Below are 17,046 nucleotides of genomic sequence, written 5' to 3' on the forward strand. Positions count from 1 at the left end.
CAAACCCCACTTTCCCCTCCTGATTGGTTGCCTAACCTTGTTTTGAGATACAGAGTTGAGGCAGTCTTTAAGTGTGCTCTTATATATTACACTCCCACCATACCCTGTAGCACTTTTAGCTTCATCCCTTATCTCTTCCCATTGTACTAAAAGCCCCATCTGGTTGTGGGAGATGTAACACACAGCATCTTTGTCCTTTGTTCTTCACAGATATATATTAGTATAAGATATAAGAGTATCGAAGTCAAACCCAACATTCAATCTCAGGCTGACAAACAAGCCTATATGCTAACACCTCAAAGAAGTGTTCTGAAAACATTATTGAATATCTTAAAATAAGTTTATGGAATAGACCCTCCAGGACATTCATTTTCCATGCATTAGTTTTACTCCACAAACTGAAGGTTAGCCATTTGGGCAATAATTGGTTCTATATTTATCTTGGGGATAGAATCATAGAATCGTAGGACTGGAAGGGACCTCGAGAGGTCATCTAGTCTAGTCCACTGCACTCCTGGCAGGACTAAGTATTGTTTAAACCAGTGTTTCCCAAACTTGGGATGCTGCTTGTGTATGGAAAGCCCCTGGTGGGATGGGATGGTTTGTTTACCTGCCATGGCTGCAGGTCTGGCTGATCATGGTTCTCACTGGCTGCGGTTCGCTGCTCCTGGCCAATGAGAGCTGCTGGAAGTGACGACCAGTATGTCCCTTGGCCTGCGCCACTTCCAGCAGCTCCCATTGGTCTGGGGCAGCGAACCGCAGCCAGTGGGAGCCGCGATAGGCCGGACCTGTGGATGCAGCAGGTAAACAAACCAGCCCAGCCCGATAGGGGCTTTCCCTACACAAGTGGCATCCCAAGTTTGGGAAACACTAGTCTAAACCATCCTGGACAGGTGTTTATCTAACCTACTCTTAACAGTCTCCAGTGACTGAGACTGCATAACCTCCCTAGGCCATTTATTCCAGTGCTTAAGCATGCTGACAGCTAGGAAGTTTTTCCGCAAGTCCAGCCTAAACCTCCTTTGCTGCAATTTAAGCCCATTGATTCTTGTCCTATCCTCAGAGGTTAAAGAGAACATTTTTTCTTCCCTCTCCTTTTAACAACGTTTTATGTACTTGAAAACTGTTATGTCCCCTCTCAGTCTTCTCTTCTCCAAACTAAATAAACCCAATTTTTTCAATCTTCCCCTCATAGTCATGGTTTCTAGACCTTTAATCATTTTTTTTGCTCTCCTTTGGACTTTCTCCAATTTGTCCAGATCTTTCTTGAAGTGTGGCACCCAGAAATGGACACAATCCTCCAGTTGAGGCCTAATCAGCGCGGAGTACAGCGGAAGAATTACTTCTCGTGTCTTGCTTACAACACTCCTGCTAATACATCACAGAATGATGTTTGCTTTTTTTTGCAACAGTATTACACTGTTCACTCATATTTAGCTTGCGATCCACTATTACCTCCTAGATCCTTTTCTGCAGTACTCATTCCTAGGCAGTCATTTCTGCATTCACTTCCAACTCCTCTCAGCTTGGTATCATGCACAAACTTTTTAAGTGTATTCTTTATGTCATTAAGTAATTGATGAAGATATTGAACAGAACTGGACCCAGAACCGATCCCTGCAGAACTCTACTCAATCTGTCCTTCCAGCTTGACTGTGAAACACTGATAACTACACTCTGGGAATGCAGCAGAGAATCCTGCGGCACCTTATAGACTGACAGACGTTTTGGATCATGAGCTTTCGTGGGTGAATACCCACTTTGTCAGATGAATGACGAAGTGGGTATTCACCCACGAAAGCTCATGATCCAAAACGTCTGTTAGTCTATAAGGTGCCACAGGATTCTCTGCTGCTTTTACAGATTCAGACTTAACCACAGCACCTCTGATACTCTGGAATGGTTTTGCAACAAGTATTGCCACCCACCTTATTAGTCAGCTACATCTAGGTTGACTTTCCAAGTTTGTTCAGTATCAAAGCCTTACAAAGTCAAAATATAACATTTACTGCTTCACCCCTCTCTGCAAGGCTGTTACCTTGTCAAAGAAAGTGTGATGGGCAAGCCACCTCGGCGGAAAGAGGTAAAGTACTCGAATGAGATATACGGTATGTTGCCCCAGGCTAACAACATCCCCTAGGACCATGAGGAACCAAATGGCAAGTGCTTCAGGTTAATCAAGGCACCTGGGAGCCCATTAAGATCGTCTTCTGAAGAAGGCAGAAGAGATAAGCTACCTTTACATCTAAACATCTAGCCACAGTCAAGGCAAAGAGCTGATATTGACAGGGCCGCTGGGTTTTAAAAGGCAGCTCAACATCCAGTGCAGTGAAAGACAGAGAGGAGCCAGGAGAGTGTGTGTGAGGAGCTGGAGCCAAGAAAGCAAGGACTGAGAGTGAGAGCGTGTACTGCTGGAGGATTAGGAGCGACAGCGTTATCAGACACCAGGAGAGTCCTCTGGGATGATAAAGAAGGTTTGAGGAGGCCCTGGAGTAGCCCAGGGTTTGACTTTCACGCAGACTGTTTAGCAGGGAGGCACGTATAGACAGCTGCATCCACAGGGCCCTGGGCTGGAACCCGGAGTAGAGGGCGGGCCTGGGTTCCCCCCAAACCTCCCAACTCCTGATCAGACACAGGAGGAGCTGACCCAGACTGTGGGTTCCACAAGAGGGGAAGATCACTGAGGTGAACAAATCCACCAATAAGCACAGGACCCACCAAAGTAGAGGAGGAACTTTGCCACAAAAGCTACTAGGTTGGTTTGACATGATTTGTCCTTGACAATCTATGCTGTCTGTTACTTATCACCTTATTATGTTCTAGGTGTCTACAAATTGATTGCTTACTTTTTGGATGTCTTGAATATCTTTGGGAATCAGTATTCTTAAATATTTCATGTAAAAGGATTGCCATTGAAAGTCTCAATTTGAGAAAAGGCCTTTATGGGCATATTTGTTAATTCCTAAAATTTCCGATTTACCCTCTATTAATTTTATATCCTGAGAGGAGTCCAACTTTATTAATAGTGGTTAGTAGGTTAGGAATGGTAACCTTGGGCTTACATATAAGTACATCATCTGCATAGAGAATAATTTTGTGCTCAGTTTGGACCACCCTGATACCATGAATATGTTGATTTACTCTGATGGCAGCAGTCAAAGTTTCTAGAGCTAAATCAAACAGAAGAAATGAAAGGGGGCACCCTTGCCTCAAACCTATCTGAAATGGAAATGGGGTGGAATAATACCATCGGCAACTACCCTAGAAGTTGGGTTAGAGTATAAAACCTTAATCCAAGCAATACGTTCTTTATCAAACCCAAATTTTGCTAACACATGCAAAAGATAATCACAGGCTATGCGGTCAAAAGCCTTTTTGGCATTTGAAGAAATGACAGCTAAGAGTTCCTCAGAATCTCTCAAAGTGACAATAATATCAATCAGTTGGTGCAAATTATCTGAGCTCTATTAAGAAGGAAGCGCACCTGAGTCGTGTGTGAGGGAACTTTGTCTAATAGCATAGCAAGAGCTTTAATTAAGATCTGAGTGTCACAATTGATTAAAGAAATTGGCCTGTAATTACTACATAGTTCAAGGTCTTTCCCAGGTTTAGAAGTAACTGAAATTGCAGCTTCTCTTAGAGTAGGCAGGAGAGTTTGCTCTTTCTTGGCCTCGCTGAACATGTTCAGAAATATAGGTATTAAAGTTTCAGAGCACTTTTTGTGAAATTCAGTCGAGATCTGATCTGCACCAGGAGTCTTTCCAACCTTCATTTCTTTTATAGCTTGAGTCAGTTCCATGATTTCTAGAGGAGCATCTAATAGTCCCTCCTGCGAGTCAGAGAGCAGTGGCAGAGACAATCCAATAAACAGTTACCTAGGGTATCTTTACTGATTTACTCTTCAGCTAAAAATAGTTTTAAATAAAACTGTTTACATTGTTTATTAATATCGGAATGCACTGTATATAATTTGTTACAACTATTGTGAACAGCAGCAATCTTATTTCTGTTAGTCTTTTGCTTAATCTGCATGCAGCAGCTTGCCATCTCTCTCAACAGATTCCCAGTAGCTTTGCTTCAGACAGACTAAGGCAAACTCAGCCTGTTGGGACAGAAGCTTGTTGATTTCATATCTTAGATTGATGAAGATTCTGAGTTTCTCTGGGGAGGAGGCAGGAAGTATAGTGTATAGCCAAGGCCTTAATTTCCTTCACCAGAGTATAAACTGTGTTCTGTCCATTTTATTTTAAAGATGGCATGAGAGATGATAGAGCCTCTGATAAAGGCTTTAAAGCACAGGTGATGTGTGTGTGTGTGGGGGAGGGGGCACACTGGGTTACATGCCCCCCCCCAGATTTCTGCCAGGCTGAGCACGGCTGAAGGGATGTGCCTGGGAAGGGCACCAGCAACGAGTGCTCCCACTAGGCAGAGGTGGTGCCCAGAGCAAGGAAGTAAGACTGGGCTGGCAGTGCAGATCTCCACCTCAGAGGGTGCAGGAAAGCCTGCTGAGTCTCATTCCTTCCTTGCTGGCAGCTGCAGTTACCTGCTTGAATATGTGTTTGGACTAGCCTGCCTGGAGTGTGCAAAAGAGCTCAGGGAATCAGTTGGGGCAATGGAGAGAGAGGCAGTGGGGTCTGGGGAGCTGAAATGGGCTTGGGAGGCTGCGGGGAGGCAACAGGGACCAGGAGTGATGGAGGTGGGTGGGGAGGTAGTGGGGGTCCAGGGATGATTGGGGGGTCCAGGGGAGGCGTTGGGATGCAGGAGTGATGGGTGGGAAGCTGGGGGAGGCAACAAGGGCCAGGACACCAAAATACAAGTTCACCCAGGGCACCATTTCCCCCAAGGCAGAACCTGGCAGGGCTGGATTTAAGGGTGGGCGACTGCCCAGAGTGCCGTGGTCAGGGCACCATGGTCAAGAGGGTGTTGCTGAAGGGTATCTTGGCAGTCACCCGGAAGTTGACTGTGGCTGTGATGGTGAGGGGGGGTCCCCCCCAACTATCAGCAAGGGGGGGTCCCCCCCAACTATCAGCAATTACTAGTTGCCTAAAGGCTTCCCAAGGTGTGACAGCTGATGAAGCAGTGGAAGCATTTTTTAAAAAAGAGTTCTAACTCCTGCTGGATAGAGTTAACAAATGATGTATCGAACAGCAGAGGTGTATGTAATTTCCACATTTTAGTTGGAGGTGCATACCCTGGGGGCCTAAAAGATATATGTATAAGAGCATAGTCAGATATAACAACAGTACCAATGCCACAGTCAGTGATAGAATTGATCGAATCTTGTGACACAAAAAATAGCCCAATCCTGAATATGTTGAATGAACTGCAGAAAAAAAAAGGCTCTGAGTAAGCCTATGGCCAATGTACCCACTTCTTATAAGCCTAAATCAGCCATGTACATATGAAGTACCTCATGAGTATTCATGTTTTTGTATGTAGATGAAGAAGATTTAACAAAGACTGGATCTAGAGTTTTGTTAATGTCTCCAGCAACAATAATAGGATGGTGACCCATGTCATTTAAACTTATAAAAAGTTTATGAAAAAAAATTGGGATTATTCTGGTTTGGCCTTTAGAAATTGGTTAAATGATTATAGAATTCCCAATTTCAGCCTTGAGGACAGTAAATTTGCCCTTACTCTCAAACCTTGTGCTTAGAATATTAACATGCAACTTTTTATATATTAGTATAGCAATGCCCCTCAGTTTAGAATGAAAGAAACTAGAAATTGAAAGGCCACCCCAATCTTTATTTTGTTTACAAGCTTCAGGTTCTGTCGGATGTATCTTCTGGAGCATAGCAATGTCAACATTCTCTTTGTTAAGCATTGAATATATAGTTTTTCTTTTAATAAGGTTATTAAAATGCTTTATCTTTCAGAAGAAACATGTAATTATAGGAGCCATCATTGCTAAAATATACCAGATAAAATATAAAGTCACATTTTGAAAAATGAGGAATTGCACATCCTCATGAGAAGCATACAGTTCTTGCTTATCTAAGCTGCAAAAGTTCCATAATCCAGTACATATTCACTGTACCTGTCACTTCCCGCTACACAGTCTACAGGAAAGGAAAGGAAATTCCCAGCATGGGAGGGTAACGGGAGGAAGGCAGAAAGCAGAATTAAATAAGTGAAAAAACAAAATGGAAAATAGAATGGAGAGAGAAATACATGTTAGTACCTTACAATAAAAAAGGAGAATCTGTTTAAACAGTCTAAAATATACATTTTTCAGTGTGGGGTGGCTGGATCAGGTGAAATTTGGATATTCTCTCAGCTCCTGGGACCCCAAACATTACAATTATAGTAATCACCTATATTACCAATAAAACCAATGACAGACCTACAGGTGGCAATTTTGCAACAGAAAAGCTTCAGAAACAGACTCCAACGAGAAACTGCTGAGCAGGAATTGATGTGCAAACTAGATACAATCAATTTAGGCTTAAATAGGGACTGGGACTGGCTGAGCCATTACAAACTTTGAATCTATCTCCCCTTGTAAGTATTCTCACACTTCTTATCAAACTGTCTGTACTGGGCTATCTTGATTATCACTTCAAAAGTTTTTTTTCCTCTTACTTAATTGGCCTCTTAGAGTTGGTAAGACAACTCCCACCTTTTCATGCTCTCTGTATGTGTATATATATCTCCTCAATATATGATCCATTCTATGTATCCGAAGAAGTGGGCTGTAGCGCACGAAAGCTCATGCTTAAATAAATTTTGTTAGTCTCTAAGGTACCACAAGTACTCCTGTTCTTTTTGCCAATAAAACCTTGATACTTTAGTAAATAAGGAAACATCATCTAATAAAACTAATCAAATAATAGATTGTACATTGATGTGCCTTTCCCATGGTCTAGCCTGCCTGGGTGTGCAAAAGAGCTCAGGGAATCAGTTGAGGCAATGGAGAGAGAGGCAGTGGGGCCTGGGGTGCTGAAGTGGGCATGGGAGGCTGGTGGAGGCAGCGGGGGGCCACTGGAAGTAAATTGATGATAACTCTTTAAGCCTTCAACCTCAATGAGAGAGGAAAAAAGAAAAGGAACTAACATCAATATCAACTAGCACCCATCCACTTGTTTAGAACAGTCATGTCAGATCTGAGCGAGCAATACATAAATTCCATAAGATCAGATCGCAGGATCTGATCTTATGGAATTCATGTATTGCTCATATACATGTCACTTCTTGTGATGAAGGAGTCTGTAGATTTTCTGAGAGATTTTTCTGCCTTTTGAGGGAAACTGAATGATACTATCTTCTTGCCATTCTTAATATGGAGTGTTGCCAGGTATTTAATAATTTACTTCAAGGCCATCTGCCTAGCCAATTGTTTCACTTCGTTAACACCTGCCCTCACTGCAACCACATCATGGCCATAATCTTGAAAGAGCAGTATTTTAATTGCTGGTTCTCTCCTTTTTTGATCTGGATTTCTGCAATATAAGCTCCTTATGAACTTCTAGAACTTTACAATCAATGTTCTAGGCCAATCTTCTGGAGCTGGCTTGGGGGCAAGGGCCCAGTGTGCTCATTCTATATCAAAACAAAAATTCTACTGGCAGATCCAACAATTTAGCAGTTTAAGGACAAGTTCAGAGCGTTTACCTTTCTCAGTTACCTCAGGGATACCCACAATCCTGATGTTATGTCATTGTGAGTGGCTTTCCAGATCAATTAGCTTGGTCTTAATAGTCTTGATATCATTACAGTTCGTCAGAACCTGTAATTACCGGTAGTTCTTCTTTGAAATCATCTTCCACTTCAGAAGTTCTGTGTTCAGCTTCTCCCATCAAGCTGGATAGAGCCTGTACTCTGAATCTCGGTCATGTTGATCTGTAGGGTGGAAACTGTAGATTTAATTTCAACAGTATCTGCAGCCACCTATTGTAGTACAAGCCAGCAGCTGTGTTCGGGCTCAGGCACCATTTTGTTTGTATGTGTGGAGGAGGCAGATTTCCTCTGTCTTTTTGAATTTGAGAGGAAGATGCAGAGCTAGAAGGCATCTTGTGGGTTTCACTAGTCAGGCACAATATTCCTTGAGGTTGGATGATGGGGGGAGAAGTGTTAGGGGATGATATCTGGGGATACCCCATGGGTTCTTCAGAGCTCAAGCAACATGCATCCATTTTGGTTGCAGTGCCCTTTGGTGTTCCCCAGGCACAAATTTTTAACACTAAGGGTAATTCCATCTCTCTTAGGTGTTTAGATTGCTTATGAGGGAGAGAAGTACTATTATCCCCATTTTAAATATGAAGAACAGAGGCACAGAGATTAAGTCACTTGCCGATGGTCACATGGGAAGTCTGAGGTAGAGCTGGGAACTGAACCCGGTCTCCAAAGTCCCAGGCTAGCACCATCTTGTCCATCCTTCCTCTCTTCCTCTAGTTCATCGTTGGAACAACTTATCTCATGTGATCCATTCTCTGTCATTTGAAGTCTTTGCATCAAGATAGGAGGTCTTTCTAAAAAAGATACTGTAGCTTGTGGGCACAGTCACAATTCTGTTCTTGTATATGCAGGAGATCAGACTAGATGATTATAATGGTCTTAAAATCTGTGATTCACTTAAACACAAACAGCTTTGAACACATTCTTAAGTCCATCCCTATTCAACAAATCACGTAAGCATGTGCTTAAATGCCTTTGAAATCAAAGGTATGTCTACAATGAATCTGTGAGGTGTGATTATGAGCTCAGGTGAACAGATTTGTGGTAGCCCAGTTTGAGCTACAATGCTCAAATAACAGCATGGGTGTTGCAGTACGGGTGGTGGCTCAGGCTTGCTGCCCAAGCTTAGACTCATAGGATTGGGTGGACTTGGGTGGCTAGCCTGAGATGGCACCAGTGTCACAAAGTCCACCCTGTTATTTTTAGAGTACTACCTCAAGCTGAGCTCGCATGAGTCTGCCCACCTGTGCAGGGAATCGCACCTCCCAGATGCAGTGTTGCTGTACTTAAGTGCTTTGCTGAATTGGGGCTTAAGACTTTGATTCAGGAAAGCATTTAAGCACATGCAAGTCCATCTCTGTTCAGTTATGCACTTAGACGTATGCTTAACTTTAAGCACGAAATGGCTTAGCACATGCTTACAGTCAAGCACGTGTTTAAGGGTTTTCCTGAATAAGGACTTTAGTGAACAGACTGTGCAAAATGTACTGTGTATGCACAGCATGATTTTTAATGGACCATAACTTGATAAATTCATTCTAGTGTTCTGAGACACTACTTCTCACTGAGGGCTCTTTCTTTACAAATTGATTAATACCTATAAACAGCTGTTCTGCTGGTAGTGAAGTTAAAAAAAATGCATGATTTTTTTAATAATGTGTCAAGTGTATTTTCTACTCTCCTTGTCCTAAAAAAAATGTTGAAATGCTCCGGCTCAACCTTAAAAGAGGAGGGGAAAAAAAAGAAGTATGGGCAGAGACCAAACTTGGTAAATTCTAGCCTGAAAGGTAAATATGTTAGAAAGTTATATACCACAGTGAAGGGTTGTTAAAATGGAAAGGCTCATGTAACTTTAACTGTAATTCAACTGTTGTAATGATTTGCTACTTTTAATATTGTTTTTAAAATATGTATTTTGAATGCAGTAGCCATTGCACTATATTGTAAAATTTAATTATTAATTATGAAAGGTCAAATTTTAACCTTTGTTCAACAGTTTGGAATTTCCGACACAAGTGTTAAGTTTATAAATCATTTAAGGTTTGAGGCACTTCAATCAAAGATTAAGCTGATTTCATTTTCTTATGTATACCGCAGGTTATGTGAGGTACTTAATCTTGATCCTAGACATGTGCTGATTGCAGAAGTTATCTTCACAAACATTGGAGGGGCTGCCACAGCTGTCGGGGATCCACCAAATGTGATTATTGTTTCAAAACAGGAAGTGAGGAAGGCGGTATGTATTGTAATCCATTGTGTTACCTAAAAATAGGTGCAGATGTGGGTTTATTCAATAGTGTAGACCTTTTCTTCCCACAGAGATCCATATAAGGAAACAAATACACCTACTCTCTTCAGCTATTTTATTGTTAGTGCTATTGGGTAGAGCTGGGTGAAATTTTTCAAACCAGAAATGTGTCGAACAATAGCCTTATTTCAGAAACAATTTGGTCCCCTCCACATTTTTGATGTAATCCAAAAAGGAACTCGCCCGCCATTTTTGGAGTATTTTTTCACTCCATCCCCTTTTCCAGGGGCAAAATGGAAAAAAGAAGGAAAAGGAAAAAGGGCAGCGGCAGATGAGAAAATGGGGAGCAGGAGAATTGAAATTGCTTGGGTTTTTAGTGAAGATTTCCCCCCCACAAATTTCAAGTTAAACAAAAAAACCCTATAAACAAAAGTGATTTGAAATTTTTGAAATTTTTCACAAAAGAAGCTTTACTATGTTTCAGTCAGCTCTGCTGTTGGATGATGCAAACTGTGAGACTGATTTGTCAAGTGTGGGATCTGGCACAGAACTGCAAACCTCAGGTGTTGTCAATTATTGTATAGTTTTATTGAAGACAAGAGAACAGGCAAACCTCCCCACCCCCAGCATAGGCCTCAGCTTGCTGCTAGCCCCTACCCAGAGTGCAATGACTTGAGAGGTTTTAACTTCCTACCCGAAGCTCCAGTATTAAGAATATAAGTTTCATTTTGTTGGCTAAATGAGGTCAATGAGAAAAGTAATATGATCTATGGTGTACTGCACAGTAGGAGCTCCAGGCATCTGATCTTGGAACTTCTTTATTCACAGCCTCCCCTTGAACACAGATGCCTTTTCCTTCCTTTGAGGGTGTGTAGAGCCCCTGCTCTCAGGCTTTTAGATTTTGGGAATAGCGCAGAGTCATGTGGTTCTTCTACACCTCCCATTATAGCTCCCTTTGTTGAGAAGAAGTCCCTCTGACCTCCCACATTTGTCTTGTAAGTGGGGAGTGACAGCTCCTTAGCCCCACTTCATCATGCTCTTTTCTAACTCTCTCTCCTTCCTCTTTGGATGGGTAGAAATTATCTCTCTGCTCACTCTGATTACTACAGTCTTTTGGGAGGTGGGGAGACAGCTGTACCCTCAGTATGCGCTCTCTCTCTCTCGTCCCCACTGCCCCCGCCCCCGAAGACCGTGATGTTTTGAAACAATAGGATGAGGGTCTTCTCTTCAGTGGCTGAGGCCCCTGTTGGTTCTAGCTCTGTGGTGATGTAGGAGTCTGTGTGGGTGGATTGGTTGTTAATGACATTAGTAATGTCTGCATCCAGGGGATACGGCTCTAGGCTAGCCCCCTTGGCGTACCCAAGCCCTCCATGGAGTAGTTTAGAGCCATATCCCTGGATGCAGACACTATGAATGTCATTCACAACCACCCAACCCCACCCACGCAGACACCTACATCATCACAGGGTCAGAGCAATAGGGAGCTTAGAGAGGGATTCTAAACAATATGAAAGGAACTATCCCTTCCAGAGCTCCCTCTGAGATGGAGCGGTTCTGCCTACAGTAACTGGCACTCTCTAGCCCATAGTTTATTTGGTAAAAAAACTCTAAAATGTGTACATGATAGTCTTTACTGTGACCAAGCCTTATAAATCCAGAATAACTTTGCAAATGTAAATAAAGAAATACCACATAGCATACTGCTTACAGTGTCAAAATAAACATTGCAGAGTAGAGAGGGAATTGTTATATAAAGCTCTAATTTTAAATCAGTTATGTATAGCTCTTAATTATCAATTATGTCCATGTTGCTATACCAATAAGGTCTGTTCTAATTAACTGGATTGTTCTTAAGGGGAATAACAATGTACATTTTGAGAAACATCTTTCAAACCCATAGTATTTAACAGATGAAGTTTACCTTCAAAAACATCTGAAATGTATTAGTAGAAAATCACAGTCTAGTCAGATAACTTCAAAGAGCCTGTAATGTTCCTAGTATTCATTGGGTGGTGACTGTGGTCATTAAACTACACATGTGCAATTATTCAGGCCATCTACTATAGACTAGAGTAATTTGTATCTGTCATAAACTGTATTTTCTCTAATATTCAGAAATTCTATATAAGTTTATCATTATAACTGAGGAAAACATTTAAGCAACCAAATTCAAGGACAATAATGTTGTATTCTCTTTTGGATAGTATTTTGATAAATTTAGAAAGACCCAGGTTTCTAAATGCCTACTGTATGTGATATCTTAGCAAATTCTACATTTATGACTCCAACTTAAACAAAAATATTGAAAAACCATTCAAATACTTTCACTTTTTGGATTGTTTTTAAATCTATATCATATTAATGAAATTAAGTGTTATGTGCCTGAGTGCTCTACAGGGACGAGACACACACACACACACACCGCGGTGAGTGATATGGCCATTTTAATGAAGGTAAAGAAAAACAAACCGCAACGGGGACTCTGCACGTTGACTAATCAAGCGGGGGAGCGAGTCCCAAAGCCAGCAAACAATTTCTAGTAAATAAAACTTTATTGCTAATGGCCATGTAAGCAGGGCTCATAGCATAGGCAACGTGGGAGCTTTCCACCGGCTTCGGGGCTAGCTCTGAGTGGCAACGGGCAAAGGTAGCGAACACTTTCCCAAACACACAGAAGCTCCCAGGCAAAGCGGTTCTGACCAGTTACATACAGCATGCACTAGTACACAGCAACCTTTAATAACCTGTCCTTGAGAAGGCGAACAGCCCTAGCTAAACCATAACAAAATCTTCCGCAGTCCCTTACATTAAGACTTAGAGTAAATTAATGAGGGCAGTCCTGCAAAGCCTTATGGGAGTAATCCTTATCCCTTTTTTAGTCTGGTTGTCTTTACTAAAACTGCACTCAGCAGTCATAATTACTTATGTGAGTCAGGTGTATAGGATCAAGTCCAAGAATCTGCCTAAAAAGTTTAGAACTTGCATACTATATTTGTACCAAGTAAATGTGTTATCTTTTAATAAGTATTTTAATATAAATAATCCCCCAAAATAGTAAGTTCAGCCACTTACATGTAATGTTACATAAACTTTTAAAATTAATATTTTATTTCTATATTTTCCGAACAGCCCCTCCTTCCTCTGTTATCAGTAGCATGGACTGAGTGTTGTCACTGTAGAGACTTCTGAATTTTTCTCCTTAATATTTTCAATGAAATTCCTCTATCAGTTTTGCATTTCCCTTTGAGTCACTTCTGAGGGAATGATTAATGCCTCTATTGTCCAATTCACAGAGAGCTTACACAAGTATCCCCAGCATATTCTTGATACTGTCTAAACAGTAACAATAGTACAGCTTTGCAATCATCACTTTTTTCTCTCAGATGGAGATTGGTTAGGAAACCTCTGAGATCGTTATGGCTAAGTTTTTATTTTATATTTGTGCAAATGGTGCATGAAAGTGAGAAACTCTCAGAATCCTCCTTGCCACTTTGGCTGTAAAGATACAGGCTCGTTCTGAACTGGGGTTGATTTCAATGGAGCTGTTCACATTCTTAAAATGACACATCTAAGGCCTGGTCTACACTACGATTTTAGGTCAAATTTAGCAGTGTTACCTCGATTTAAGCCTGGACCCGTCCACACGATGAAGCCCTTTTTTCTGACTTAGAGGGCTCTTTAAATCAGTTTCTTTACTCTACCTCCGATGAGGGGATTAGTGCTGAAATTGGCCTTGTTGGGTCAAATTTGGGGTAGTGTGGATGCAATTCGATGGTATTAGCCTCCGGGAGCTATCCCAGAGTTCTCCATTGTGACTGCTCTGGACAGCGCTCTCAACTCAGATGCACTGGCCAGGTAGACAGGAAAAGGCCTGTGAACTTTAGACTCTCAATTTCAGTTGAGACAAAGTACAGGTGAGTGCAGATCTCATCAGTAGAGGTGACCATGATGGAGTCCCAGGATTGCAAAGAAGCTCCAGCATGGACCGAACAGGAGGTATGGGATCTGCTCGCTATATGGGGAGATCAATCCATACTAGAAGAACTCCGTTCCAGTAAACAAAATGCCAAAACAGTAGAAAAAGTCTCAAAGGGCATGAAGGACAGAGGCCATAACAGGGACGCACAGCAGTGCCGCATGAAAATTAAGGAGCTAAGGCAAGTCTACCAAAAAACCAGAGGCAAATGGCTGCTCCAGATCAGAGCCCCGAACATGCCGCTTCTATGATGAGCTGCATGCCATGCTAGGGGCTGCAGCCACCACTACCCCAACCCTGTGCTTTGTCTCGTCAATGGAGAATCACGCAACACAGAAGCAGGTTTTGGGGACGAAGAAGATGATGATGAAGAAGAGATTGAAAATAGCTCACAGCAAGGAAGCAGAGAAACCATTTTCCCCAACAGCCAAGATATATTTTTCACCCTGAACCTAGAGCCAGTAACCCCCAAACCCACCCAAGGCCTGCTCCCGGACCCTGAAGGTGGAGAAGGGACCTCTGGTGAGTGTACTGTTGTAAATATTACACATGATTTAAAAGCAAGCGTGTTCATTGATTAATTTGCCCTGGCATTCGCGGCCAGTGCAGTATGAGGATGGAGCAGAAATCCTCCAGGGACATCTTCATAAAGCTCTCCTGGATGTACTCCCAAAGCCTTTGCAAAAGGTTTCTGGGGAAGGCGCCCTTCTTCCATCCGTCATGGTAGGACACTTTACCACACCAGGCCAGTAGCACGTAGTTGGGAATCATTGCATAACAAAGCATGGCAGCGTATGGTCTCGGTGTTTGCTGGCATTCAAACAACATCAGTTCTTTATCTCGCTGTGTTATCCTCAGGAGAGTGATATCATTCATGGTCACCTGGTTGAAATAGGGTGATTTCATTAAGGGGACATTTGGAGGTGCCTGTTCCTACTTGGCTGTTTGACTGTGGCTGTTCCCCATTGTTAGCCACGCTGTGGGGGGAGGGGTTAAGCGTGAGTGATCTCTCACACCAAACTGGCAGGCCCTCAATACAAGAGGCAGAATGCAACCTTGTAATGAAAGCACATGTGCTGTGTAATGTGAACAGCAAGGTTTAACGTGAAAGAGTCTACTCATTGTTCTCTAAAATGTGTCTTTTTAACTACCACTCTCCCTTTTCCTCCACCAGCTACAAATGTTTCTCCTTCACAGAGGCTAGCAAAGATTAATAGGCAAAAAAACCGCACTCGGGATGAAATGTTCTCTGGGCTCCTGCTGTCCTCCCACACTGACAGAGCAGAGCAGAATGCATGGAGGCAGACAAGATCAGAGTGCAGGAAAGCACAATATGAATTTGAGGAGAGGTGGTGGGCTGAAGAGAGTAAATAGCGGGCTGAAGATGATAGGTGGCATCAGCTTGCTGACAGAAGGCAAGAGTCGATGCTCAGGCTGCTGGAAGATCAAACTCATATGCTCCTGTGTATGGTTGAGCTGCAGGAAAGGCAGCAGAAGCACAGACCACCACTACAGCCCCTGTGTAACCAACAACCCTCCTCCCCAAGTTCCATAACCTCCTTGCCCAAACACCCAAGAATGCGGTGGGGGGGCCTCTGGCCACTCAGCCACTCCACCCTAGAGGATTGTCCAAGCAACAGAAGGCTGGCCTTCAATAAGTTTTAAAGTGCAGTGTGGCCTTGTCCTTCCCTCCTCCCCCACCCCTCCTGGGCTACCTTGGCAGTTATCCCCCTATTTGTGTGATGAATTAATAAAGAATGCATGAATATGAAGCAACAATTACTTTATTGCCTCTGCAAGTGGTGATTGAAGGGGGCGGGGGAGGGTGGCTAGTTTACAGGGAAGTAGAGTGAACCAAGGTGGGGGGGGTGGGTTCATCAAGGAGAAACAAACAGAACTTTCACATCATAGCCTGGCCAGTCATGAAACTGGTTTTCAAAGCTTCTCTGATGCGCACCGTGCCCTCCTGTACTCTTATAACCGCCCTGGTGTCTGGCTGCGCGTAATCAGTGGCCAGGTGATTTGCCTCAACCTCTCACCCCGCTATAAACGTTTCCCCCTTACTCTCACAGATATTGTGGAGTGCACAGAAAGCAGTAATAACAATGGGAATATTGGTTTCGCTGAGGTCTATCCGAGTCAGTAAACTGTGCCAGTGAGCTTTTAAACATTCAAATGCATATTCTACCACCATTCTGCACTTGCTCAGCCTATAGTTGAACAGGCCCTGACTACTGTCCAGGCTGCCTGTGTATGGCTTCATGAACCATAGCATTAAGGGGTAGCTGGGTCCCCAAGATAACCATAGGCATTTCAACATCCCCAATGATTATTTTCTGATCTGGGAAGGAAGTCCCTTCCTGCAGCTTTTGAAACAGACCAGAGTTCCTGAAGATGCGAGTGTCATGTACCTTTCCCGGCCATCCCACATTGATGTTGGTGAAACGTCCCTTGTGATCTACCAGTGCTTGCAGCAACATTGAAAAATGCCCCTTTTGGTTTATGTACTCGCTGGCTTGGTTCTCCGGTTCCAAGATAGGGATATGGGTACCGTCTATCGCCCCACCATAGTTAGGGAATCCTATTGCAGCAAAGCCATCCAGTATGACCTGCACATTTCCCAGAATCACTACCCTTGATATCTGCAGCTCTTTTACTGCCTTGGCTACTTGGATCACAGCAGCCGCCACAGTAGATTTGCCCCTCCAAACGGCCTGACTGACCGGTAGCTGTCTGGCGTTGCAAGCTTCCACAGGGCTATCGCCACTCGCGTCTCAACTGTGAGGGCTGCTCTCATCTTGGTATTCTGGCACTTCAGGGCAGGGGAGGGCAAGTCACAATATTCCATGAAAGTGCCCTTATGCATATGAAAGTTTCACAGCCACTGGGCATTGTCCTAGACCTGCAACACTATGTGGTCCCACCTGTCTGTGCTTGTTTCCCGGGCCCAGAATTGGCATTCCACAGCATGAACCTGTCCCATTAATACCATGATGTGCACATTGTTGGGCCCTGTACTTCGTGAGAAGTCTGTGTCCATGTCTATGTCCTCATCACTCTCATCACCACGCTGCCGTCGCCTCCTCACCTGTTTTTTCTTTGGCAGGTTCTGGTTCTGCATATACTCCAGGATAATGCGCAT

General features: G+C 43.1%; 1 protein-coding gene and 1 pseudogene across 1 annotated transcript in view; both read left to right on the top strand.

The window, feature by feature from the left end:
* The window catches only part of OCA2 (OCA2 melanosomal transmembrane protein), a 313,569-nt gene that overhangs the window by 120,452 nt on the left and 176,071 nt on the right, over window positions 1-17,046 (top strand). Inside the window, exon 13 of the mRNA XM_032768621.1 lies at window positions 9,778-9,916. Coding sequence (XP_032624512.1) covers window positions 9,778-9,916 — 139 coding nt within the window. The remainder of the gene's footprint in view (window positions 1-9,777; window positions 9,917-17,046) is intronic.
* LOC142046316 (uncharacterized) lies at window positions 13,874-15,683 on the top strand (annotated as a pseudogene).

The sequence above is a fragment of the Chelonoidis abingdonii genome, chromosome 1 (assembly GCF_003597395.2).
Source record: "Chelonoidis abingdonii isolate Lonesome George chromosome 1, CheloAbing_2.0, whole genome shotgun sequence".
In the NCBI taxonomy this organism is placed as follows: Eukaryota; Metazoa; Chordata; order Testudines; family Testudinidae; genus Chelonoidis; species Chelonoidis abingdonii.